The following is a 27256-nucleotide window of genomic DNA, read 5'->3' as shown; positions in this document are numbered from 1 at the left end:
CTTACAGGTCATATCATGCGGAAAGACGGATGTTGAATTGCCTGCGCCTGCAGTCGCTCTTGGGAACGATTGTCAGAACTACGCCTGCAAGGGTCCCTAGCCAATGGAAAATTAAGCGCATGGAGGAGACGGGTCCTCCAGATACACGTGCGATACATGGCTATGGGGGAAATGTCCAGGGTGAACAAGGATGGCAAGAGGTAGACAGTTGTCAATTCTTCAGGGACCAAATTTAGCTTGTCTCCGATATCTGCAGTTCGCTACCAAAAGCGGGTGGCGAGTCCAGCTGTTAGGCTGCCTTAGCTGCTGTGAAGGCACATGCACGCCTCACAGACTTGTAACAAAACGACAGGCCTTCAAGGATTGGATCCATGCAAGGAACAGAAAGATTTTCCCTTCTCTCCTTCGTACTGCTACGGGGTACCTTGTCGTTGTCGTATGAGCATTCCTGTTTCGGCACAGGGAGTTGGTCGAGTGCGGCTTCGCCGTTGCTATGACCATCATATATAGCTAACAATGCCGTCCCAAGATACCGGAATCATGCGTTGTTTGGGCGATTCTCAAAGTGTGCTTCGGGCTCCATCAAGACTCCGAAATGGCGACCTCCGCACCTGTAGACATGACACTGTTGCCGGATGAGAAGTACGAGATTGCTGTCTCGTACGGTACCATCATTGGCACAGGTGTCTTTGCAATTATTGTTTGCAGTACGAAACTCTACATTCGCAAGTTTATGTTGAACTCTTTCGGTATTGATGACTGGGCATGCTTGGTTGGACTGGTGAGTTGATTCGGCTCAATTATGGTATCGATGTGTTCCTCATCCTAACAAATCATTTGCGACTAGATATTCGTTACGACATTCAACGGGATTGGATTGGCAGTGGTATACTATGGCGCTGGAAAACATATTCAACATGTCACGGCAGACGAACTTAAGCACTGGTTTATGGTAGGTTGTTCTGCTACCCCTTCCATCCCGCCACATGCAAGAGGTAGCTAACCACTGTTTGATCAACCAGCTATACTACGTTTGCATTTGTCTTTACTTATCCATCTCCTTTGCCGTCAAATCGAGTATTCTACTCTTTCTTCGACGAGTCTTCCCTGTCCGTAAGTTTAACTCTTAGCCATCGATTCTCAGGGTTTTGGCGCATTAACATTGAGCCTTTCCCACAGCATACGTTCAATACACTACTATGGGACTCCTGATCTTCTTTACGCTGTTTACTATTTCCGGAACTTTCCTCGCTGCATTCCAATGCAACCCGCCCAAGTACACATATGACATCGTCTTCCTCATGTCGCCCGATCGCGCCAAGTTCTGCTTCCCAGCAATGACGTCTTATGCCATCTTCATGTATCAGGCGGTTCTCATCTTCTGCTGCGATATCATCATGTTCCTATTGCCGTTCCCAGCTTTGATGAGCGTGCAACTGAACAGCAGGAAGAGTCTTGCGCTGTTGGCGGTCTTTGGAAGCGGCGTTGTCGCCTGTATCGCCCCGGCAATCAGATTCAAGAGCTTGAACTTTTACAAGACAGGAAGTACCGATACTACTTGTATGTTTACCCCTTATGGCCCTCAAGAAAATAGAGATCCAGCTAATCAGAGTCTATCATAGTTGAGGGTGCATCTTCTTTGTACTGGATGGCTATTGAGTATAACATGGGTTTAGTTGCCGGATCCCTTCCAGCACTTCGTCCGCTCTTCCAACGTCTCGGCATGTTCGGTAGCAGCGCAGATGCTTCCAGCGGCCAGAACCAATTCACACCTTCGTACCAACTCGAAGATCAGAATAGCAAGCAATGGGGAACTGGAAGACGAACCCAAGGAAGCAAAAACAGGTTCCAAGGAGACAGTGTACTGGACCAAACGGTCATGGACAGAGATGATTCTTCACGAGATAGTGAGGAAGCACGGATTGTGAAGACTGAGGTCTTTACGGTGACTAGCGAAGCTCGAGAGGGAGATTCACGAGGCAACCAGCAGGCCTGGCGCCAGTTCGATTAAACCAGCGTCTCAAACTTGGTACTTCCGTCGATGTTGATACCCAGTTTGTAATGTCTGATAAAAAATGGAAACACGATGGGATATATCTGGCCGATTTCGGCATTGTTGGGTGTTTGTGATTTAATGTACCAACCAGCTCCAAGGCCTGGATGCGGAGCTAAACGGGCGGTAATTTGACTTCTTTCTACCATACTATAGACTAAAAAGCAATGTTATCTTTGTCTAATGAGACGGCAAAAGGCGATACCGGGATGTGAAAATATTGAGAGGGACACCTTGTTAAACTTTAATAAATCTGCTCCAAGCCCTCGCGTGAATATATTGTGCCATTTTATCAGATTATGACGATCGGGGGAGAGATCTCGTTGAGTTGCTGTCATTTATCTGAGGATTTGCAGCATTAAAAAGTTACACACAACATTTGATGAGACAGCATCATCGAACAAGCGATATACATTGCTTCATGGTTGATCCAAAATCTCCCTCAGTTCTAGCAGCCAATAACGAATGCCTTTCAAGGCAGCTTTCTTTCGGTACGTAAAATAAGGCGGCGCCATGTGGCTTGCGCTACGAAATTAAGACGCCGTTGCCGTTTAGCCGTCGGTATGTTCCAGTCTTACCGCAATAGCCAAATTGCTTCCGACTTGCCAACATTTCTTCTACCTCTATAGAAATAGTTGACTGGCTCATTTCTTCTAAAACGACAGAGATGTTGCCATACTTTCGTCAACCAAACGAAGGCAGGTCAACTGTACCAGGAACAACGAGGTCGATCTGCGCGACCGCCCGGGTATGTGCTCCTTAACGAGCGGCAGTTATAGCCCCTTGCCCAAACCGTTGAAAGCCTACTACTGCTAAAACGTAGTAGCTCATCACGGAGTGCACAGTGCACCCATGTATCGGAGACATTGCAGGGCAATATGGGCAAGCAGAGACCAGGCACAGAGACCAGGTCCAACTCCTGCATGCTGCTTCTTTTGGATCAGTAATCCGCTTTTCAGGAGTATCTAGAAGACATTGGAACACAGCCACTTGCAGGTCCCTGGCTTCAAAGCTATCAAGGTGAGTGCTGGGGGGAGATTTATTGTTGCTGACATCCTCGGGTCTTATGCTCGTGCCTCGGACGTCGTTCACGAGAGAGGTAGTTTACCATTTCAGATGAAAAAGGCCTGAGAAACATCTGATATTCGCGGGCAAAACAGCCCATTGTAATCACCGAGACTCAGTGCTGACAGGCGGGAACTGGGATTTAACCGAGTCAGATTCGTAAACGGAAGTGGGTAGAAAAGAGTCAGCGTGGGGTCCATTAGCTCTTCGACAGGCAAGGAACCTTTTTTGCTTGCATGCCTGGCCGGGTTCGGACACTGGCCGGGGTTATGGACAACACCGGAGTAAAAACTCAGGCAATGGGCGTTTTGAGATCCCTGGGGCCTTGGGGAAAGCATATTCTCGTAGATTACTTGTCGATCATTGCGATGATTAACCAACAGCCTTATATCGCTTGATGTCAATTACGATCCTCATGTGTCTGATCCGTTGTTTTACTTCCCTCTCTTCTTCGAATTAGTACTTAGTTGATGAGGAATTGTTAACGCGGCCCACGAGCCTTCAATCATGATAAATGTTTTTTTGGTAGCTGCACTCCGACGGATGCAGAGCTGAATTGGATCTCACTGAACTCATGCTGGAGATTTGAGTATTGCATGCTATGCACTTTAGTACCTCACAGCTCTTCATCTTGAGTCTTGAAGATTTCAAGCTGGTATTGACGAAGCCTTACAGCCAAATATAGTAGAGTCAGACTTACCGAGCAGCCTCCCCGTAGCCTCCACGTAGCCTAGATATTGAACAGCACTATCCTTACTGTTGAAATGTATGCTCGACATGTTCAATTGGCTTAATTCCTTGCTCGACTCTAGTCGGGCAGGGGGCCCTTATATATAGTATCTACTACTAGACTCTTGTATTCGACTTGCACAGTTACCTTCATGGTTACTGCCCCTTTTCAGCACTTACATTGACTGCAACTCTGAATAACATGCAGATGCTGTTATGACTGACTTTTCTCATGTCAAAGCGGGCTTTCCAAACAAGCAGAGTTGGCCATGTACAGGGTAACAGGATGGTAGCAGAATCTTATAGAAGATCAAGGATCTTCGAGTATATACAGCTGGTCGAAGAATACAACTCTTGACACAATTATACGATAAATAGGACAGAGGATTCGAAATCAAATCTTGCCAACGAAGAATAAGAGGTCCGATTGTGCTTCGTTCTAAGATGGATCCAACATCTATATCAAATAAACCCTAAAACGCCAAATACCGCTATGAAACTCCTTCTGAAATGCCATACACATGCTCAAGTACATAACCCATTCATCTAAGCCTCAACCACAGCCAATTTCTGACTCTGCGGATTTTCAAAAATAAGGGGCACCAATGCCGACCCGTCAGCTTGTAAATGCTTGGTGACGCCATATCGCTCTGATGACAACATCCAGTCAAGCAATCCCGTTGTAATAGTCTGGCAATTCTCGATGTATTTCTGTATATCCTCTGATAGCTTCGTGTCGGGGGATGCAAGCGCTTTGAGAACCTGGAAGGCTTCTTCAAAGGTGTTTACCGAAGTCTGAAATATGTGCATGAATTCTTGGGTGACTGTGCTGATGTCGTCTGTTCCGCTAGCATAGGCTATGACGGGAATTATGTTTTGGATGACGCCGCTTCGCTAATGAGGAATATTCGTTAGATTCCCGTTGTTCATTGTCATCTTGAAGCCAGAGTATGCACTTACCAGTTCTTTTTGGCAGGAGTAGATATCGTTGATCCTTTTTTTAATTAGCATAATCCACACTCTTACTTGTCTATCATCTCTTACATCATGCAAAGTCTAGTGATTTCTTTCCAAATCACTTTCATGGGGGCGGATTCAACAATCTCATCTGGTAATGACACATTCATAGTGAACCTGATATGCGTTAGTATCGACCGCCTCAACAGCACGACAAAAGACCAGTACTTACTCGCATATAGCAATCCCGGGGGTGATGCCTGATGTACCGAATCGCATGATTGTAAATTCTTCTTGTGTAGGGATAGAATCATCCCCTTGCTGAATATGCTCAACCAAGCAGCAGTTCACATAATGTTCAATTTCATTATATAAACGCTGTTTCCGTGCTAAACGTTTCTCATTAGTATGCATTAAAGCCAAAGTTTAGTAGATTGCGATGTAAGAGTGAATACGAACGGTGATTCCATGCCACGGTTAGCGGTTTAGCCACATGGTCAAACATGGTCATGCTAGGTAGAGGCTCTGTCGAGGCTGCTCTTTGGAGAGAATCATCCAGTTCCAACTTGAGCTTGATGTGATCCAGTGACTGATCGCAAAATATCCGAGCTAAATCTGCGTTTGAGATGATGCCAGTATCGTCTTCTCCATGGTCAATAATATCGTCCCATGTGAATACCCAGACCAGAAATGCTGCCGAGGCCTTCAGCTCTTCCCATTCTGAATAAGGGTAGCAACTGCCAGAGAAAGGTTAGTTGAATTCAAAGAACGTTGATGTGAGCACTTTTACCAAGCTGCGAGATATCCAAAATCGCAACGCTTGACACCAGCACGTTTTCTTCTGTCATGAATGTTCCTATACTCCCGGTCAGCATTGATGACTCTCTAGGATGAGAATGATGTACTAACTCGTCGATAAGTCTATCTACCCATTGTCGAATCTCATGCAAATATTTGTTGACACCCTTGGGGAAATTCGCCAGGGGAGCTTTCAAGTTCGGAATGGGAAGAGTACTTCCACTCAACATGGAAGCGAGCTCATTAGCTCCAAGGTTGTATCTGCTAGGTGCCATGATTTATTTGTCTGATTGAAGAACTTGTTGTTTGGTTTGAATATGTCCTTGCTTGCGGGAATGCCATGGTTCTTTTATATGAGATTGAGTCTGGAGGCAGCCATGATAATTTTCCGAGTTCATCATAGATATCCTCGCGTATTCAATAGGGACTAATGATTGACAATAAGACTAAGGCTACCTATCAGAGCTCATGTAAGGTTTCACGATTCTAATCGGCCCCGGCCTGTGCTTCGGCGTGGGCCCGATTCATAGACATGCCCACAAAAACAGATCGATGGGATATGACCCATCGTGATGGTACATCAGTAAAGATATCATTCACATTCAAGATCAGATGACGTTATTCACTTTTTATTGGATATATTTTAGCAAAACCATGTGGCAGCCTTGCGTGAGTGAAGCTGAGCATATCCGAAAAGAGAGTAAATTGCGGACGCTGCAGCATTTGCTAGCGGTGAGATCCACAACTCCCGCGGCTATCGTGTGGATTCAATGGAGATGTTTTGGAGACTATGCATCTGTAGCTCTGTCGATTGGTCTGCGACATAAAAGGCTATCTGTTGGACGGTACGATGGAGCATCACTGCCACTACCAATAGTTCAGTTTGCGAAGCATTTCTGCATTCGGTAGTTCAGGGCTATCGCAAATGTTTGCACAGTAGCTTCGGTGTATCCGAAGGCAAGGCACACAGCAATGACGCTACTCACAGCCCTCGCCCGAATAGATTGTAGGGATCGCGGTTCTGCGCTGGATCTTGTCTATGATGCCAGATTAGGTTACCGTGCCAGGCACACTCTGAATTGAAGGTAAGACAAAGCCCTAGCCCGATGTGCATCATCCGAGGGACTCAGCTCGCCACGTTACACATAGTACTCTGATATTCAGCTTTGCACAAGCACGGCTGTGCAGTGGGGATGTAAGCGCTGCGAAAAGCTGGCATTTACATCCATAGCGATTCTAAGTTTTGATTCGCGCGACATGACGATATCGAAACAGTGCTGTCGGTCAATCTTCAGCGCCGAGAGATATCTCTGCGTATCTTACAAATCGTAAGCCGCGTCATATTTGACTCATATTTATGAAGAGAACAAAATATTTTTCAGATATCAAAGATGGTCTTTATTGCTCCATAGCGGTTGATATAGTGCTAGAATGCGAAGCGGCTGGTATCCCTCGCGAATAAATGCAGCCGCTGATCCAGCAAGCAAAGCACTAAAGGATAGACTCCCGCCGGCTAAAGGTGGGAGCATAATAAGCTGGAGATGATCACCAGGGAGAGAGAGACGGCCCCATATGACCGGGTCCGCCGTTGAGGGAGCCCAGGTGGTGGAAAAGATTGAAATGTGGCAACCAGTCAGATGCCTTGCTCGGTAATAAAGCGAGACATTGAGGCCAAGAGATCGCCATTGGGATAAAGCATATTTTAACCGATTGAAGTCCAGACACATCGGATACCCAGTCAAGGCGAATACGTAATACTGTGAAAGCAAGATTGAAGGAGTGGTGGTGATAGGTAGCCTGCAATAGGGAACCATCCGCTGTCTTACCAGCAGAATCACACAGGCTCAAACTAATATGATGTTCAGCACATTGGCTCTTCATTGGTACGGTCTGTAAGACCAAATTTATAATGCAAGAATGGCATCAATGTAGCGTTGATGGATCTTGGAGGTTGAGACTTACTTGCGATTCGACAGATACCTCACGTGCGCATCTCAAGCCTTGTGCCTTGCATCACGAAGATAAATAACTGGCCACACTACCCAATTAATTATTTTTCATTGGACATGATGCAAGATGACGCGCATAATTGTGGTTAATGCCCCATCATGTGCAGAGGGCAAGGCTAGGTTAAATACTTGGTTACATCTACTTGAGGGTTAATTACAAGTTGCATGTACTCTGGTGCTGCTAGATCCTTATAAACGTTCAAGAGACAGGGGAGACACATCTATTGACCGAATACGTGAATAATCTTCAATAGATATGTGATTGAAACCCGAATTCTGGCCTACGATGCATGGGCACGGCTCGTAATGAGATGGAGGGCGAAAATGAACTCCGTCGGCGACAATGATGATGCTCTATTATGACTGTTCACGTCAACATATTTAAGGTACCGAGTCATCTTACTGTCTGGCGAAAATACAATTGCACTTGTATTGCGGTGATCATCGCATACTTGAGGCATTTGAGCTTTTGTGGCATGAAGATATTGCTCCATGTGGTTTTATAGATGCTGTACCTAGACAGATAGTAGGAAATATATATAAACAAAGCCCCATTGAACAAGTCTATAAGCTTCTCAACATCTAATATGGGGAAATGAGCGGAATACTATTCCTGAAGGCTAGCAGACTGGACAGAAACTTCTTTCTAGGGGCCTCTCGCATGCAGGTTAGATGGTGTAAGGCCTTGGCACATGCGTCGTCAATACGATCCAGATCGGGAATGAGAGGAGTCTTGGTTTCGTCTGATCCTTCATCAGGCCATTTTTTTCACCTTAAATTCTTCTGCCTCAATCATTCGAATAGACTTTTGAACTTGGTGGCCGGTCATGATGCATCATGATGGGTATACCTCTCCAGCTCCAGGTGGAAGTAGGATGGTCGCTGCTCGTATTAAACGAGACTCTCGCCGGATCGTCACTCATCTCGTCGAACGGCGTGGGGGAAATCCTGTCTTGAGGGCCTTGAGGCACACGGTTCAGGACTTCTCTCGCGGGTTGATGAGGATGATCTCGCCAAGTACGATCTCTTTGGTGAGCCGGCGCGTTGCCTCTTTTTTTCTCGTGAGGGCACGGTCTCTGTGCTTATTTGGGTTTTTGATGGAGGTGTCTCGGGGTTTCGGGTGCAATGCAGCTAACCACTTGATTGTTATTTGCGATGTCAGGATTGCCACGTATTCCCCTTTCTCCGATGCGAGGTATAACGTATTTCGATGTTTCGACATTGGCCTTGGGCTTTTCGTATTGGCGGATCCAGCCTATGATTTGGGCAACCTGGTTTCTTCGAAAAGGAATAATGGCAGTCTCTGAAGGCAAGCCTTGCCAGTGCTTGACACTTCTTTGACAGTTGTCAGTTCTCTTTCGACTCTGGTCAATTTGTTGGATAGCTCTTTCATCTCCGCCGCATGAGCTTTCGACATTTTGACCAGTCTCTCGAAAATTCCCCAGGAAATATCGAGACGCTCCCAGTCAGACTTGTCGCTGTCGAGGCTGGTCGGCGTTTTTGTCGATGACTCGAAAGCTCCGTGTATATAATTGGAGAACACGAATTCCATCTCATCGATGCTAAATCTTCGTCTTTTTCTTTTATTAACGTAGCGGGCTTTCCTTCTTGCTATAGGCCTCATCTCATATTACCCAATACAAAGGGTGTTGGCTGTAACTTGCAATTCGCTTTCGGCGTGACAATAACTAAACCGTCTAGCAGGTACTTTTAGTATTGCTAGATGTAGTAGATGTAGTAGATGTAGTAGATGTAGTAGAAAAATATTATTTACTTTCTATCTTATATTTTCTAAGAATATATGTGAATGTAAATGATACTATTTCGTCGCGACTTCCTGAGATAGACACCTGAGGAATTGTGCAGAGAGTACGTACCTACATACACGTTTACGCGATTCCTGACATCGACATGGTATCGATACCTGATACCGCCGCTCCTTCCAGTTCGACATGCACATCTTTTGTTGGCTTTTTTTCCCCCTTGGATAACTTTTCTTTCTTTTTTTCTTCTCCAAGTCCCACGCCACGTCTGTTTTGTAAGTATCCTGAACCCCTCTCTTGATCTCTGCTCATGGAGCAATTGGTAAGATTTAGAAGCCATGCAATACTGAATTTGGTTTGCAGTGCCAAATTTCCAGGGAGTCTTCCGTGCACTACGCCGATCCACCTACACCGAACGTCTAATCTGTTGCTGCGACCATAGAAATACCAGCCATTCGTAAGTCCCCGTCAAGGGATATCCCAGAGTAATCTAACATGAGCTAACGATGTTTGATGCTAGCTCCTCAAGATGCCTGTACGTATGAACATCTGCCATGTGGCCTCCAATCCGATACGTCCAATCAAGAATCCAGCTGACATTGATTCTCCTAGGCCAACAAGAACAACGTAAGTTGACCACAATTGCCGAGTTTCTGACATCTGCTCAACGCTGTCTTTTACCGGTTGAAGGGAGGTGAGAGCTGATATGATTATAGGACGCCAACCAGCAGCAGGGCCCCCGGGGTCAGAAAGTGAGTCTCATATTGATCTCTGCGACCACCTCTGTTCCCTAAATGACAATGTTGCTAACCAATTGTTTCAGCGCCGTAATGAACAGGTACGACATGACTCTTTGAAGCACTGACAACAGCTTACTAACAATCGAGTCAGCCCGCACCGGCCCAGCAGCCGGCAAAGGTATGTACTTTGTTGCCGTAAGAGATTATTGCATGTACTTACAAGGGGATAATCTTGTAGAAAAATAAACAACCGGAGGTAAGTCAGACATAGAGAGAATATCTCTACGTTAACGTCGCTGAAACGTAATAGAAAGGATCTCGTTTGGTAAATCATACTATCTACAAGAGCGAGAGTATCTTCTCTAACAATAGTTTGCAAATACAGGAGGCCAAGACCAAGCTGGCGGTAAGACTATACAGTTTGTACTGATGTTGAACTGAGCAAACGCTGTTGACACTATCTTTAGAATCTGAAAACCAACTTGAAGACCGTTGTCAAGAAGATCGAGGTAGGTTTGATCTTCTCAATCTCGTTATGCCACGGACAATCTAACGGCTTTTTTTACAGGACGTAGAAAAGGAGAAGGAAGTAAGTATAGCCAAGTATATTTTGCCGAAATCATATCATACTAATGTCGAAGAAAATTGTTGATCGAATCAAGGTACGTCTTCTGTCATTCCGATGTCTTAAGTCATGGTAATCTGACATATAATGAAGCACTGGAAGAAAGAGCTCGCTGTAAGTGATTATCGGACTTTTATTGTACAATTACTATTGACAATCTATAGCTTCGTGTCGGCAACGACGACGTTAGTATGCCCGATTTTCATGATGGGTCATTACTAATTCAGCGTCTCGGTAACATCATAGGATTTGGACGCCAAAGTAGAGGTAAGCATCTCATCATGGTGGGCAAAGGAAAAATACTGACGATTTCAGGCCTTGTTCGAACAATGCGTGAGTATATTCATAAATATGCGCAACTTAGAATACTGACAAGGCTTGTCTAAATAGGGAAAGAAAGATGAGGAAGTGGCCAAGAAGGCCGAGGAGAACGTGGGGGAGGAAAGCCGCACATCTTGGTGGTAGAACATATTAAGCAATGAATACAAATGTTTGGGGAGCATCACACTAAAGTACGAGGTAGCGACAGTAGAAGAAAGTAGCGACAGTAGAAGAAAGTAACGGATAGTAGAAGCAAGTAAAGGATAGTAGAAGCAAGTAAAGGATAGTAGAAGAAAGCAGCGATAGTAGAAGAAAGTAGCTGTAGTAGATGCCGGGGCCTTTAACAAACCACCTACAGTCGCTAGAGTGCTGGATAGCCAACTTGGGGTGCTGGCTAACAAATGCCGTGGTTAATTACGTTACTCTCAATGTGCCATGGAGCATATATCCGGATCGTCTTTAGTGGGCTTGGTGTATTCACAGCTAGTACTTGCATTTCTTATTAAATGACGCAATTTACATGTTGTATTGTTGTTTGGCGTATTTTGTAAAATCTGTGTTAGAGTGTAAGGCTGCCTCTAGTACTGTACAGGCTCGAGGGACTTGTGGAAGCGAGACAAAATTACACCATTGATGCACAACGACTTCAATTGATGATATGTGGCACGGCTAATAACATGCCCGCAATAAGTTACAACGAGCCTCGTTGGTAACGTAGATGTAAAGGACGAGTACATTAGTATGTAGTTAACACGGCCCCAGCATCGCGAGATTTTCGGCACTATAGCGCTAATAAAAGTGCGCGCGCATACAAGATAGTACGAGTACAGTGCAACAGGTCGTATAAGTAAACGTCGTAACCACCAAAGTGGAATCTCGGCTCTCCAACGGAGATGTTCCGTTCAGCCGTACAAACGAGACCATGACTGATTGAGGTGTACTGCCCGCGGTCCTGCAGATCTATTGCGTTTCATAACGATGATCCAAGGGTACCGCTGGCGGCTAATGTTCTTTTCACAGGCCGTGACATTTTCGTTGATAGATATTCCGACACGGCTTAGTGCCAATTTCCGAGCAGGCCGTTGTATGCATGTTGGTTCTGCAATTTCTAAATAGAGGCACTGTAGTCTTTCTACGTGCAACAATTGCTTCCCAACTGCTGTATTTAACATGCTTACATCACTAGCATGTAGCACTTGAAATCCCTTTCTCTGCAATCCTAACCCATTAAGTGCGCATGCCCTGCCATTTCTTTTTTTCTTTCTCTTTTCTTTTTTGGCTGCCTTTCTGACCCGAAAGCTTTCGCTTTCTTTTTTCACACCCATTTCTTACATCCAATGCTATATTTGGGTTGATGTCAAATACGCTCGTACCAAATAGTAATCTAACCCAAAAAATGTCCGCACCAGTAACGAGTCGAGACGAGGCTCGCAAACTCGTTCAATCCATCGCTCAGAACCATGGCTACGTTGATGAAGACGACTGGAAGTTAGTACCGTCTGACGTTCGCGAAAGACTACAAAATGCAGTGGGTGGCTTGCAGGGCATCGCCGGAGTTACAATTTCTACGTCCGTCACATTTGAACCAACTAGGACATGTTTTTATGTACTTACTCTTTCTCCCAGTCTGGCGACAAATATATACACTAGTGATGCACGATTTGTATTTGAGCTGCTGCAGAATGCCGAAGATAACTCTTTCCATAAAGCACGTGAAGCAAACTTGACCCGGTATGTCTCCTTCGAAGTTCATCCTGATCACATCATTACCGAGTGCAACGAAGATGGCTTCGAATCCAAGAACCTCAAAGCCATCTGCGATATTGGACAAAGTTCAAAAACGGGTGTTCAGAATGGATATATCGGCCAAAAGGGCATTGGCTTCAAATCTGTCTTCAAGATGGCGTGGAAAGTTTATATCCAATCCGGTCACTTCAGTTTCGCCTTCGAGCACAGAAATGGGGACAATGGATTGGGAATGATTCGTCCAATTTGGTGTGAGCCAGGTGAGGGCCCGCCGCATCCAACAACGCGAATGAAACTACTTCTTGGTGATGGCCGCAGCCCTATTCTACCCAGTGACTACGATATTATCCTAGATCAATTCAACAGTTTAAACGAGAACATACTACTCTTCATGCGGAATCTGGAAGAAATCCGCATATCCATCTTTGATAACGGGGGGAAAATGGAAAAATCATATATTTTTTCGAAGCTGCGTATCAGTGCAAATGTCATCCGGGTCACTAAAGTAACGAATGCAGCTGACTCCATCGAAACCGGGTCTAAAGATTACTATATTTTCAAGCACAACGTTGAAAACCTCGACAAACACGACAATCGTATCTATTCAGAAGACGAAGAGGCAACCAAAGCATATGCTTCGGCAGAGATCTTCCTAGGTTTCCCATTAACCGAGGAATCAATCCCAATTCTGGAATACGAACATATTTTTGCATATTTGCCTATGAAGCAAGCAGGATTTACCGTATGCCATTCTATCCTCTCAACTTATTCCATGCTAACAAAATTGTCAAGTTTTTAATCAATAGCGACTTTGTCACTCAGGCGAATCGGCAAGACATTGTTATGACATCTCGCAGAAATCTAGGCCTTCGAAAGGGCATAGTTGAAGCATTCATCCAAGCTATCATGAAATTTTGCCATCATCCAAAACTTCAATATACTTGGATGAGATTTTTACCACGCAAGGATCAACATTACGATGCATTTTGGTCTCAACTAGTTACATTACTAGAAGAAAGACTGAAAGAAACCCCAGTACTGCGACCAATATGCGAAGATTCTTTGCGCTTAATTACTTCTCTCCATTTCCCATTAAGCTCTCAACTTGATTGCCATGGAAATCCATTATTTGAGGATATATATAGAGGAGCTTACATCTCAAAACAGTACAGCGAGTTGGACATTAAAACACTACGTTCTTACGGCTTAACAGAATACCCTATGTCTTACGTTCTGTCTGCTTTATCATTATACAGCTATTCAGCGGAATCGAAATTGAGATCCAAAGATGCGGATGATGACTGGCATACGCGAGCTTCAAAGTACTTAAGCAGCATGTTGCACGAGACGTGGTACAAGAACTCATTGTGCAGTTTTCCATTGCTGCCACTTCAAGATGGGACATGGATTGCACCTGATGATGAAGCAGTATATTTCCCTAAAACCAAGACTGGACTAGAGATTCCACCAGAAGTCGACCTCAAAATCATCGATTCAAAAGCTGCTCACAATGTACATCGTCGACACCTTTTCCACCAACTGGGCGTGCGAGAGGTCGAAATTTCCTACTTGCGTCTTGTTATTCTGGCGAGTGGGTTCAGGGTTACAGCATCGTCATCATCGTTGAAACAACTCCAATTTATGTTCTTAACAGACAAACTCAGAGGCCTGTGGGAAAACAAAGAAAACATTTTGATAGTGGACAGTGAAGGTCAAAAACAGTCGGCGTATGTTATAGATGTATACATGCCTGACAGCGGCAACATTTTTGGTCCTTCAGAGCTCCTTGGAAAAGTCAAACGAACAGATGGTATATATTTTAAGTTCCTCCACCACTCTTGTATGGGTAGCATATTTGAGAAGGAAGATGAGAACTTGATCAGCTCGTGGAAGGACTGGCTTTGCAGCTATGCTGGGGTGAGGCGCCATATACGAATTATATCTCAACATAACACGAACGAACTCTCAAAGGAATGCCTATACATTGCAGCCAATCATGCCGATAAATTCCTTGGATATTTGCGTTATAGCTGGAAGCAGGAGCGCAAAACGATAGAATCCACTCCTGGCTTGATTCGACAGCTTAAACGAGTCGTCGTTCCCTGCTATGGCGGCAAATCGACGCATATTAAGTTTATTTATCTTCCGTTACCAAACCTGCAACGCCAGTGGGAAAGATTTTCAAGGGGCTCTGAAATCTTTCCGTTCATCAAGCTCGATAAAGAAATCACACGCGAGACATATGTGCAAGATTGGGGCTTTCTTGTTTCATGCCTTTCGGTTGGCGTTGAGGACAATATTCGGTTCTACCTCTGGATCCTGTTCTATATTATGTCTCACCACAAGGGAGGGGATATAGATGATGCTTTTCGTATAATCGACCTTTACAAGCACATCCATAACAGATATGTTGAGAGTGATGAGGCTGAGAAAAAGAAGCAAAAGGAATATATCCGGTATGTTACAATATTTGTTCCAGTCATTAGCTTCTGCATCACGCATACTTACTGCTATTTCAAAATAGAAAGTTCTTTCAGAGGAATCCATTAATATATGTTCCAAAGACCAAATACAGTGCTTCATCACACATGTTCCCGAAAGATTGTGTGTGGGAAGGCCCCGAAAGTTTAACCAACAAAGCACCGCTCCGGGCTCGATATCAAGCTATGTCAATTAGTAATTTGTCATCGATTGCATCCTTTATGACCGATGTACTCGATATAGGCCACTGCGACGAAGAAATCATTTGCAATCAGCTAGACGATTTAAGAAGTTGCGGTTCCAATGATTTTGACAGAATCAAGGACCTATATACTTCGCTCTGGGGCATGTTGCGTAAGAAGAAGCTGAATGATTCTAAGGAATTAATGAAGTGAGTTTGAGGCGAAAATCTGTCCACTCAATTAAAAGTAGAGCTAATACCTATCCACAGAAGCAAATTCGCAGATAAAGCTCTGATATATACAAAGTCTGACAATTGCTGGAGCAAAATTTCTCAATGTCTCTGGTCTAAGTCAACTATTCGCAGCAAGAAGGCCCTGGAGAGCGACTACAATGAATTGAAGACGTTTTTCGTCGACATCCTGGGTGTGGAGACGCTCAATATTGGGGTGATTTACCGCGAGCTCTCAAGGCTAGGAGAGTCGACACCTACGGTCGAATTGGTAAAGGAACAGTTATTCGCCTTCAAGGACCACCTACATACTATCGACAGCTATAAAAACATCAATCCAGATGGAATGAGAAAACTCACTATTTTTCCTGTCCGATATCCTGGCGCTCAGCAAGACGTCCGATTTTGTGACGGCAATGCAGAGTTCGCGATAGCGGACAGACGTCCTCTAGAAGAGAGCTTTCAACAAAAGATCAAAATGTTGGGCTTCGCATTTGACGAAGTCCATTCTCTAGGCCCTGTTATAAGATGGTTAGCTCTAGAGGAAAGATATCTTTCATACCTAGTCACGGAAACGTCCAAAGTGGAAGACGATGACCGTGTTCTGAATCACGCGCTGAGTCATAGCATCGAATCAAGAGCCCTTGCTTTATGCCGGTAAGCCATATAGGCCCCCTTCTTGATATATGCAGCTGATAATCTTTGTCTGTTCAGGATTGCCAAACATTTTAGTTTCCCAAGATGGCGTACTAGTGAGGAGATACACAAATTGTATTATCTGCTAAAAGAAGCCAAGGTTTTTGAGACAGATAAAATATCTTGCATACAACTCGTACAACAAGGTGGCCAGTCCTATTCTCATGAGATAAGACGCGGTAAATTTCATCTGGAAGAGTCTAGTAAAGGCCTTGATATCTTCGTTCCTCTGGAGCAAAAGTCTCGAGCGCTTTGTCTCGCTCGAGATTTGCCTGCGCGATTATTTAAATGGCTGACAACGAATCGCTCTGCGGATGATCCCAGCTCTACCTACGAACGAAGCTATTCACTAGTAAAGGATATCTTGAAAGAAGATTCTTATGCCTATAACCACATTCTTTTTGAGGAAGGTATAATTGAAATCACAATAGAGGGTGAGGAGCTTTCTGGTGAAGACTCGATCTTGATTAGCTCGGTGACAGGAGATGCCTCCGAGCTGCGTGGTTCGACAGAAATTGTATCAGATATGTCGACTCCATCAACGGATATCTCCTCTCCAAGGACGATCTTCGATCACGATGCGATACGACCTACTGTTGCTCATCAAGATACAACTGTTTCCATTAGCCGGTTTGCATCTTCGCCGAGTGCCAATAGGCTTTTTATACAGGAAACGTCATCGAATGCTTCTGCAGAAAATGTTGAAGTGTCTACCTCTATACAGAGGGAATCTTTATCGGTTGATCTCGTATATTTTGGGCTGTTAAGGCATGTCGTCTCTGCTGCACGAAGAGCGCCGTTTCCGACAAAGGGTATTTTCGACCTGGATACTCTTCGAGAATCTTTACCCTTACTTTCCAGTGTTTTTGGAATTCCGTGGTATGAAAAAATTGACAGTACCTTTCCCCAATTGGAGAGAGACAAGATGATTGGAGCTGCAGGAGAGCTATATGTGAGTTTCCAAGGGACAAAAGAGAATGGGTTAGAATTCCCTTGATACTGACTAAAAGCTTAGGTGTTTGAACTTCTAAAAGCGTGTAATCCCTCGCTACCAGATTTTGGCATAGATAATTGGAAGAGCAAGATTCGATCGTATGCGAAGAAGCATCCGGAATATGCATCTATGCTACCTTGGCATGGCCGCGAGACGTCAGATCTTGTCTATCACGACAAAATGGGAACTTTCACAAAGTTACTCATAGACAACTGTTATTTTAATGCCAGTACATGGGAGCATAGAAGGCCAACATACAACTTTGAGGTAAAAACGACGGTTTCCTCTTGCGAGACTCGCTTCTTTGTAAGCAAGAACCAGTACAAAATGGTACGGACTCCCTGATTGATGTATTTTTGGTTCACTGCTAACAAACGATTTCAGTTACACGATAACCGTGGAAAAGAAGATTCCGTATACATTATCATGAGAGTCTTTAATGTCGGGAATGCTAATATCGGGCTGCGTCTCTATGTGGACCCAGCGGAGTTGGAGGCCAAAGAAGAGCTTTTGTTTACAGCCGAAACGTGGTCTGTTGTGCCTGGCGCTTAGACTGTGGTGTAGAGTTTGGTTGCTTCATTATATTAGGATCATTTAAGTATATAAAAAGATCAGAAAAGATTGACTTTATGGCCCACGTATCTAAGCTGATCGTGAACATTACATCAGTGTTGATAGCCACCCATATCTTCTGTCAAGGTCAGCTATCATACCTATGGCATACTACTATATTTGTTGCGTTTGTGAGTCATCGAAGTTTATCAATGAGAAAGGCTTTCGCCTTCTATGTAAATAAGGGATACCTATTTACCGTAAACCTTACTGACTGAAGTTCTCGGGGAGGCGTGATGAAGTTTCATATCATTGGCAGTTATCCACAGATATCTATAATTATTATAACTTTACTATAAGCCTTTGTGGCTATACCTAACTTCGTGCACCAAATGACTCACAGGTACTTCGGAGGCGTCCAAATAGAAGCCTCTGCAAGCCTCGAGTAACAAGATTCCACCATTTCTTCCTGAGTGTTGAGATGTTGAGAAATTTAATCTTCCAGTAGATGTTTGTTTATTTACATCTACCCACCGGGACACCTATATAAGCGACACGAAGCCCCCCCTCCATTCGACAATTCTTTTCCATCTCAACTCTCCCTCTAACAAAATTCTCCTCCCCTCACCATTATTAAGCAACAACACAGTCATTGCAACGTTCCTCGAGGAAGGCATACATACAGTCCATAATCCAGCTGAGTTGCCAGAGAAGCAATTTTCAAGAACATCATGGCGCCTGTAGGATAATACCTTGACGATACATGCAAAATGCCATCGGAATTCCACCAATTTCCGAATCTACCAACTGAGCTAAGGCTCAAAATTTGGAAACACGCCTTACAACCACTCAGCCCGTCCCGCCCTAGGGCTCATTTCTTCTCGGTGACCAACTATAAAGAAGACAGCGACGCGTTAAAAAAGCTCAGAGTGCAATGTCATCTAGGTTCTGATTGCGAAATTAATCACGGTACTACATATTGCCTCGCTGCACCAAAATTTGGCGACAGCCATTCGTGGACCAACAATAACCCGTCTGCGTATCTATGGGACTATGGCATGTGGAATGCATGCCGTGAGTCTAGGGAAGTTATCGAGAAGCATTATAAAATGAACCACTGGACAGCAAAGTTTCGTCAAGGCCGAAGCTCAATGGATGACAACCTACCTGTGGACGCCTGTGTGCCATTCATTTATCCACACAGTAGCGGGAGCTGGTGCTTCGCTATTCATCCAAACCAAGATCTCGTCTGCCTACAGCCCGTTAACGCAGGCACTGTCGGCTATTATAGGGAGAATCCGTACTTTATAGAAGACTTCTGCATGGTCGATTATGCGATCGGGATGCGCGGCTTTCCTAATTTGGCGCTCGAATACGATCCTAGTTGGTGCGATGGTCTTGACGAGATTAGGAACCCGAATGTTCTATTTGAAGAGATGAGTCCTCGAGGTCTTTTCGTACGCATCATAGTCTGGATGGTCGAAAGTTATTCACGTAACCAAACGCTATATCTTATCGATTACAATTTGAAGCGAACCAGGACCGAAGACAGTCATGCCTTGTCAAACAAACGAAAAGTTTTCAGCAGTATTGATCGAAGATTTGTCGAAGCCAGCCCGAACTGGGGTGATTATTCCGACACTTGGAGTCGTTCAGCACTCGAGTTCGTAGATAGAATCAACGATCTATTCGGCGGCATCAACCCCACACATTTTTGTTTAGGGCATGGTTTTGAAGGCGATTTTGGGTGCAATGGATGCGATACTTGGGAAAAATGGGGCTGGTACAACATCTGGGTTCATGCTGAGGTTCTAGAATGCGAGAAGGCCGAGTAACTCATATGTGTTAAGAAAACATACTTTCGAATGAGGAGCTGTGAAGATGTCACCTGCGACGGTGCATTCTGTAGAGATGGAATAAGCTCATTAAGGGGATTTATTGTTGAAGTAGTTTTTAATAGGTAGATGGAAAGCGTCGTGGCTCCCACTTGTCACTACTTACAATGCGGGCTGGCGAATCCTTTGGTAGCAGGAGTGGCGATGGTAGTACAATAATGCCAAATTGACAGGAAATACCATCCCTCATTTCTGTGAGATACCCAAAGGGAACGGACCCAGAACGCATGTATATCCTTATCAAGCCTAGTTGATGTTCGGCAGTTTGGGTTGAATCCGATTGGTGTGACTACGAGTTCGTATTGATGCTTAGACGTCGCTTACACAATGAAGGCATCATTCCTCTTATAATGCTTCGATTCCCTGTAGATTCATAGCTTTCCTTTCTTCAAAGACAAAATTTAGAACAATCTTCAAGACTTATCTTTCAGAATGGACTCCACGAGGCGACATTATTCCGCCAATACTTCGAGTGGCCGAGAACAGTCTGCTATCGTCAGCTGCTTATCATATCATTTACCTATGTCGCGTCTATAGCGTCCCCGCGGAAGTTATACGAGCTCTAACTTGTAGCTTTATACGCCTATTTTACGCTATCTCGTCGTGCTAGTTCTAGAAAAGAAGCTGGACAAGAAGAGTCTCAATTGCCGAAGCCTTTGCTAGCCGCGGGAAATCGCTGAAATGCGGAGATATGGTCGGTATCGAAGTCGGCTTAATAGAGGAATAAATACGATGATCTCCAAGTATGTAATGGCACTTATAAGAACCCCTCTTCACCTACGCAGTGAGCAATATACCCGTCGGATTCCACTCGACGAGATGGAGCCCTGACGATCTCAACACGGCCTCATATTCCGATATCGCGGTTTTCACCTATCTTTGATGTTTTGCTCTTCCCGTCGCCTATAACTATTAAGCATTTACCCGTCGGCGTCACCCCGCATCCCCAGATTTTCATCTCCGTCGCGATCTTTTAGATATGAAGCTCATGTAGCTGTAGTACCGGGGGATGACATATAAAAGTCAGGCATCAGTCGTTGACTCCTCAACACCTGGCTTCTGCTATGCTGTCATGGTCACCAAGCAATACTTTGGATAGTATGAAGACCTGAGATTCCGAATTTTGGCCTCTTTTTCACCGTCTTTTATACAAACGAGGCTGAGTCTGTTCGTCGACTATCTCGCTTGTTTCGCTTTCACCGTGGGGTCTCGTCCAAAATGGCCCGACTTTTGTATCTTCTAGTCGGCCTATTCGTTGGCTTGTCCCACCAGACATGCTCAACCGATGAAGACTGCAGCCTTAACGGCGTTTGTGCCAAAGGTGGCGTCTGTCAGTGTGATCCCGCGTGGACTGGCACCGACTGTGGCGTGCTCGACATCCGTCCAGCTAAGCGGAACGGTGGCTATAATCTGACTCCGGAGGGAACGTCCTCCTGGTGTTCCAAGATTATTCAGGACCCGAAGGAGAGTGATTTGTATCATCTCTTCGCATCTGAGTTCACTCACGGATGTGGCCTTGACTACTGGGCTCCCTACAGCCGCATCATTCGGGCTGAATCTCGCACAGGTCCCGCTGGCCCTTACAAATTTGCCGCTGAAGTTGTGGGCACCTTTGCCCACAACCCAACTGTCGTCTACAGCCCCGCGGATAAAGAATGGCTTCTCTACTATATCGGATGCCCTACAAACGTGACAGACACATGCCAATCGAAGAGTTTCACCTGCGGACCAGGAAACGATGTCAATGGAGAGAGCGGAGTTTCTGTCCTGAGCAGCAAAGATCTCCGCAAGTGGACTTTCAAGGGACAAGTCATGCAGGGCGATAACACGAGTGACTGGGATGCCGATTTGACAAACCCTACCGCATTCCCTCTGTACTCCAGCTCTTGCGGACGCGCAGAGTCAACCGTTGATGGTGGACATTGTCCTGGCCACACTGCCGCTATGCTGTTGGTCTACCGTGGTTGCCCAATCAACTGCGGTGGTTCCGAGCTGATCAACGTGGCCTTCTCAGAGTCTGGCTATGAGGGCCCATACAAGAAGATTGAGTCACAGCCAATCTTTGATGATGCCAACGAGGATCCGTTTGTCTGGCGCGACAAGCGAGGCAATTTCCACATGCTTTTGCATTCTCTCGAGCCTGCTGGTGGATTTGGCTGGGGACCTCAAGTTGGCCGTCATGCTTATGCGAGGAACTACACAGGACCATGGACATTCGGCAACCGAACACTTGCATTCAGCACGTATGTCCAGTACGATGATGGATATGTTACTCAATTCAACCGCAGAGAGAGGCCGGAATTGTATTTCTCGAATGATGGGCAAATGACACCTCTTTTACTGTCAACCGGTGTGCAAGAACAGAATAGCGGTCAAAGTTACAGTCTCGTTGTCCCTCTTGGAGACGCCGGAGTGAAGGCTCAGGGCCAATCTTGAACGATGAGCTGCTGATAGGACGAATCACACTGTGATGAATAGAGTTCAGTACGACGCAATATTGATCTGAGTAGCAATAAAGATTCGATTCGTACGGATGTATTAGCTAATTATGAAGTTTTGGAGTCGACTATGTGAAATGTGGTGTTTGATGAAGAAATGTTTGTATAAGGAGTGACGGCAGACCCATCGAGACGCGTGAGTCAAAATCACAAGCCATAGGCCTACACCATCAGTATGGGATGTCACTGTAGTTCAGCTTCAGCCTCAAGCCGGATAATCTTTCTTGCAGAGCTACAAGCTTTCTGGATAAACGTAAGCTCAATATTCCAAAGCCGACGGTAAATATGATCATTGGAAGAGAAGCTTGGGTTTTTTAGGGAGTGGCTACCTACCTGTATTCAGCATCACGTGTAGTAATTTGAAACTACGTCGTTACAATAGAAGACAATTGAGGAATTAGCTAATAGCCACTGTTAGAGGAAAGGACATGTAGTGACATTAGCAGATACTCGGGCTGTATTCGAGGCACTGTATATCTCTTAATTACCTATCTAGATGGATACTTATACTGATAAATAGAAGGCTTTTCTTCTCATCCTGTTCCGGTCAGACTTTGACTTCTACGCTGTTTTAACATATCGGTAATCGAAGCTTTGGCACGAGGGTCACGAACACGATAATTTACTAGAGTCAGAGTCGGTCATATGATCCACCGCTGGGTTTATAAGCTTGAAATTAAGTATAGGCCTCTTAATCATGAATGTTCTCGTACGTAAGTGAGACTACACTGCGTAGCTAACCGACACCGCCAACAAAAACAGCCAAAGGGATTGGCCTCACTTCCTCATAGAGTCAGTCACGACAAAACACTTTGGGATATGCCATCAGGTAATGAAGCCGGACAGAGCTTGGGCACAAAATCCATTGGATCACCATAATGTTCACAATTATCTCGCAGACTGTGTGTAATACTTGAGTATTTCGCCTGTAGTAAATGATGCCTTATTCTTTCTATAACTGCCCAGTGCTCACGTCTTCACCGTTATAAGAGCTTTTCCATATATTCAAAGCATTGCTTTATAAGCTTAGAGTTCTTTCAGCGCTGACAAATTAAGACGCAGGAATGTTATACCTGATTTGTGCCCCATTGCCACCATATTACCTTGTATGGCCACGGCATTTGACCTGTATTCTCTGGGAAGCCATAGAAGAGGTTTTCCACCTTTGGTTATCCACTCTTCATCAATCAGTAATAAATCGTGTTTCGAAGATTCTGCATTTCCCAGAGGAAGATTTATGACGTATCGATGGTTTAGGCAAAGGAATGGTCCATCAGCTAAATACTTGATAGAGGTGCATCGAAACCTCAACGAAGGGTCTGCAAAAGCACTCCACGGAAAGTCGTCGTGGAACGAGAACTCTTGTAAACACACGCCTGTCGCTGCATCCCAAACTCGAATGGGGCCCAAATTGTACACTGCCGCGAATCTTTTGCCTTCCGGCAAGAACGTGATGGCCACAACCTCGTCCTTGTGCTCCCAGAATCTCCTCTCAACCTTTCCTGTTACCAAGCTTTGTAGATTTATTCCAAGTTCATCAAAACTCGATGCTAATTCCTCTCCATTGGGCGAGAATGCGATCGCTGTGCAACGAGTTCCCAAAACAGTCCCTTGACGGATTCGTTGGCCCGTTGCTACATCCCATAGGGATATTTCGCAGCTTCCTACCGCTAGCGTCCCGCCATCTGGTGAAAATGTACATATTGCGACTATCGGGTCCTCAGAATCTATTCGGTAGCCGAAATCCCAATTCCATGAGGGTACAGAAATCTTCTTCTGGAGAGCCCCTTTTGACGTATCCCATAGCTCTACTACTTCCCGACCTAGCGAAGTAGATAATGCTAATGTCTTGCCATCTGGCGACAATACTATCCTCTCAATGATTTTCAATCTTGTTGATCTCGATCTTAGTCTTGCCGTATCTCGGGTCGTCCACAGCTGCATGCCTAGATCTGCATTCCACAGTCGTATTGTATTATCACTTGATCCCCCTGCTATTATCCTACCATCTGGCGAGAATGCAATTGCGCATATCCTGTGGTCATGATCTATATGAGTTTCTTGGTCTCTGCCAGTTGCCATATCCAACACTCGTAGATTTTCGCAATGTACCATTCGTCCCAAAAGTAGTTTTTTACCATCCAGTTGGAAAGCAATGGCATTTATCGGTAGACGCGGACGCGAGGTCGTGAACGTTCGAAAGTGAGCACCAGTTTCCACATCCCATAGGTTCACTGTTGCGCCTGTGTGACCTGATGCTATCGTCTTGGAATCTGGCGAGAATGCCATAGAGTAAATTAGCGCATCACTTTCTTTCATTTTTTGGGATGCCCTTAAAGGCATACATGTTGCAGTATTCCACAACTCTATTGGGCCGTAAAATGTTCCTATTGTTGCAAACATCTCGCCATCTAGCGAGAACGTAGCACGTGAGAGTGGCTTCTCTGCTTTCAACATCTGTGAATGCCCACACGCCGTTGCGCCATTTAATAGTATGTCGCTTTTGTGCAGCTGTGTCGACGGGGTCTTCTTGTCTAGTAGCACAATGACTAGAGCTGACCGATTGCCAGTGGGGCCCTGTCTGTTAGACACAAACGCGAGTGACTCGCCATCAGAAGAGAATGAAACCGCGAGGATATCATGGTCAAGAGCTGTAAGGGTCTGTTGGATCGCACCGGTTGCTGCATCCCATACTCGTACTGTCTCTCTACAGCATGACGCTATCGCCTTGCCATCCCGAGAAAAACAGACGGCTGTAACTGAAGAAGCATGGCCCTCAAGCGTTTGTAAGTGAGCAGTATTGGTTTCGATAACTCCTTTTATATCCTCAATAAGAGGCAGACGTTCTCTCCATTGCTGTTTTTTCATGTCACTTGATGCCTGACTGAACACCAGTGCCGAGCCATATACCTGCAAGGGGGCGCGAGTAACAAGCGGACCGTTATTAATTATAAACCTTTCTGTGCTGCGTAGGAACTTCGAGAGCTGAGATTCTGTGTCAAACTGTAACTGATAGGTAACATTTAGTGTCTATACCTACCTAGATAAAACTCTTTCTGCACATACCTCTCGCAACATCTTTTGTATGGAACGTACGCCATCTGCAAGTCCACCCAGTAGAGCTATACTCTCTAACCAGCGGAGTACGTGATCTTTCAAGAATAGCCACAACTTTTCTCTGAGTGCTAGTCCACTTTCAGGGTTTGTACCATATGCGTCGCAAAAATGGTCCGCCCAGTAGAAACAAGAGTATCTCATCGAAGCCAATGGGTTCGGTTCAGGTATCGGTGCGTATTCCGATCTAAATCCAAAATCTGGGACGCTATATATATTTTGTGGTAGTGTCGAGATGGCTGCGGTTGACTGATCATAGATGTCCGCATGTCTTCGGGCTGCATCAGACTGGAACATCTCTGTTGATAAAAAGTCTTTTGCCGACTGATGAATGAAATATACGATCCCTTGGCGAATCGTGAGGAATGATCCACATAAAGTAACAAGCTTTGCAATGGATTCGAGGTGTGCTGAAATATCCTTTGGTAGACCAGAGAGGACTCCTAGTTCGCCTAAGCTGAGGGGATAATATGCCGTAAATATTGTCGAGATTATCTTCCAGCAGAATTTTGCGTTTCCTCGTCGTTGCTGCCGAATCTGACTGGCCATTCGCCTATAGACTGCTGTCAGGTCTGTCGGCATCTCCTTAACTACCTCCATCACCTCCCAGCTTTGAACATCTTCAAGCTCTTTCACCACGAGAGACACCCATAAGAATGTTCCGTTGGCTTTTTGCCTCAAAATATCTCTGAGCTCATCTCTTTGGCCCTGATTATGCTTTATCGAATGCAGACATGAAATTCTGTGCTCGATATATATTTCCACAGCATTAGACACCGTTTCTGCGTTTCTTTTCAACTCGAGGCTCAGGATTCCTTGAGACACATACGGCTGAAGCTTTTGTTGGATATTAAGTATGTTTCGACTGGATACAAGCCATCTAACGTGAGGCAACGATGTATAGCGGGTAATTAAATCCAACAGCTTATCTGAGTCCGTCTCGCATTCGTCTAATGCGTCGACGACAAACACAATATCTCTCACTTTTTGGTCTCGTAGAATATTTTGAAGTATTTCCGACAAGGCTACCCAGGCATTTGCATCAAGAAAGAGGTCTTTACCTGCATGGTTGTACCTCTCCAGAACGTACGATATCAACGAGGGCTCTTGGATGATGATGAGGTAAATAAGGCCACGCAACACAACAGTCGCGTTGTTGATGCGCGAATCGGTGCCCTGGCAGAAGAAATAGGACAGAAATTTCTTATTCGCCCTATCTATTGGCTTCGCCAGTTTCGTGCTTGGCGTCAGCTCGTCGATAATGGCACTTAGAAGCATCGTCTTGCCCTTCCCAGGGTCGCCTTTGATCCAAAGTAATGTATTTTTATCATCATAGCGCCACCGGTTGAATGTATTATTCTGGAAAACCCAATTAGATGACTCTTTTAGAAGTCCACCTTTTGTCTGCTGGATACGTCTTTTGTCGTCGCGGGGATCGGTCAGCCTCAGATCTTTCAGGCACTGGTCTGTTTGGTCCGCTACCGGATTTTGTATATTGCCTTGATAAATGGTGACGTTGTCTCCAAAGCTGTTGTTGGCAATATTGCGAGAGCTTGGCTCTATTGAATTCATTGTTGAACGACTGTGAAACAATGATTGCAATTCCAGGCTGCTGAACTTGCTGGGCACGCAACCTTGGTTGCAAGCCGGGTGATGGACACACTATATTGCCCAACCCCTCACTCTGACACGGAATATGTAACCAATCACACTTCAGAGCTTTTAGGCCATTCAATTGCTCTGCATTATCAAACCTCACGGTAACGAATAAGATTTATAACAAGCAATGACGATATGGTTATATATCT

General features: G+C 45.0%; 7 protein-coding genes across 7 annotated transcripts; 5 read left to right on the top strand and 2 right to left on the bottom strand.

The window, feature by feature from the left end:
- Window positions 1–595: 595 nt before the first annotated feature.
- T069G_04807 (uncharacterized protein) lies at window positions 596–2011 on the top strand (the record flags this gene model as incomplete). The annotated part of the gene is made up of 5 exons (XM_056172017.1): window positions 596–781; window positions 848–952; window positions 1023–1113; window positions 1180–1560; window positions 1623–2011. The coding sequence occupies 5 exons, from the start codon at window positions 596–598 to the stop codon at window positions 2009–2011; spliced, it is 1152 nt and encodes a 383-aa protein (XP_056028875.1).
- Window positions 2012–4393: 2382 nt separating this feature from the next.
- On the bottom strand, window positions 4394–5877 carry T069G_04806 (uncharacterized protein; the record flags this gene model as incomplete). Its single annotated transcript, XM_056172016.1, has 7 exons — window positions 4394–4741; window positions 4808–4841; window positions 4892–4981; window positions 5037–5193; window positions 5264–5541; window positions 5595–5660; window positions 5714–5877. 7 exons carry the CDS (start codon window positions 5875–5877, stop codon window positions 4394–4396), a joined length of 1137 nt encoding a protein of 378 aa, XP_056028874.1.
- A 4026-nt stretch (window positions 5878–9903) lies between these two features.
- Window positions 9904–11204, top strand: T069G_04805 (uncharacterized protein; the record flags this gene model as incomplete). Its single annotated transcript, XM_056172015.1, has 12 exons — window positions 9904–9909; window positions 9987–10001; window positions 10091–10126; window positions 10198–10212; window positions 10500–10520; window positions 10582–10623; window positions 10683–10703; window positions 10833–10853; window positions 10904–10924; window positions 10986–11006; window positions 11055–11072; window positions 11130–11204. 12 exons carry the CDS (start codon window positions 9904–9906, stop codon window positions 11202–11204), a joined length of 312 nt encoding a protein of 103 aa, XP_056028873.1.
- A 1252-nt stretch (window positions 11205–12456) lies between these two features.
- Window positions 12457–17941, top strand: T069G_04804 (uncharacterized protein; the record flags this gene model as incomplete). The annotated part of the gene is made up of 8 exons (XM_056172014.1): window positions 12457–12629; window positions 12687–13548; window positions 13599–15262; window positions 15331–15678; window positions 15739–16356; window positions 16414–17347; window positions 17411–17719; window positions 17774–17941. 8 exons carry the CDS (start codon window positions 12457–12459, stop codon window positions 17939–17941), a joined length of 5076 nt encoding a protein of 1691 aa, XP_056028872.1.
- A 1109-nt stretch (window positions 17942–19050) lies between these two features.
- Window positions 19051–19776, top strand: T069G_04803 (uncharacterized protein; the record flags this gene model as incomplete). Its single annotated transcript, XM_056172013.1, has 1 exon — window positions 19051–19776. The coding sequence occupies one exon, from the start codon at window positions 19051–19053 to the stop codon at window positions 19774–19776; it is 726 nt and encodes a 241-aa protein (XP_056028871.1).
- A 1278-nt stretch (window positions 19777–21054) lies between these two features.
- T069G_04802 (EGF-like domain-containing protein) lies at window positions 21055–22272 on the top strand (the record flags this gene model as incomplete). The annotated part of the gene is made up of 1 exon (XM_056172012.1): window positions 21055–22272. One exon carries the CDS (start codon window positions 21055–21057, stop codon window positions 22270–22272), a length of 1218 nt encoding a protein of 405 aa, XP_056028870.1.
- A 1088-nt stretch (window positions 22273–23360) lies between these two features.
- T069G_04801 (NACHT domain-containing protein) lies at window positions 23361–27020 on the bottom strand (the record flags this gene model as incomplete). The annotated part of the gene is made up of 7 exons (XM_056172011.1): window positions 23361–24019; window positions 24074–24157; window positions 24317–24382; window positions 24473–24607; window positions 24944–25343; window positions 25401–25795; window positions 25880–27020. 7 exons carry the CDS (start codon window positions 27018–27020, stop codon window positions 23361–23363), a joined length of 2880 nt encoding a protein of 959 aa, XP_056028869.1.
- Window positions 27021–27256: the final 236 nt, after the last annotated feature.

Source organism: Trichoderma breve, chromosome 3, assembly GCF_028502605.1.
Source record: "Trichoderma breve strain T069 chromosome 3, whole genome shotgun sequence".
NCBI lineage: Eukaryota > Fungi > Ascomycota > Sordariomycetes > Hypocreales > Hypocreaceae > Trichoderma > Trichoderma breve.
Note: the sequence above shows the minus strand (reverse complement) of the source record. Positions and strands in the feature narration are given on the sequence as shown.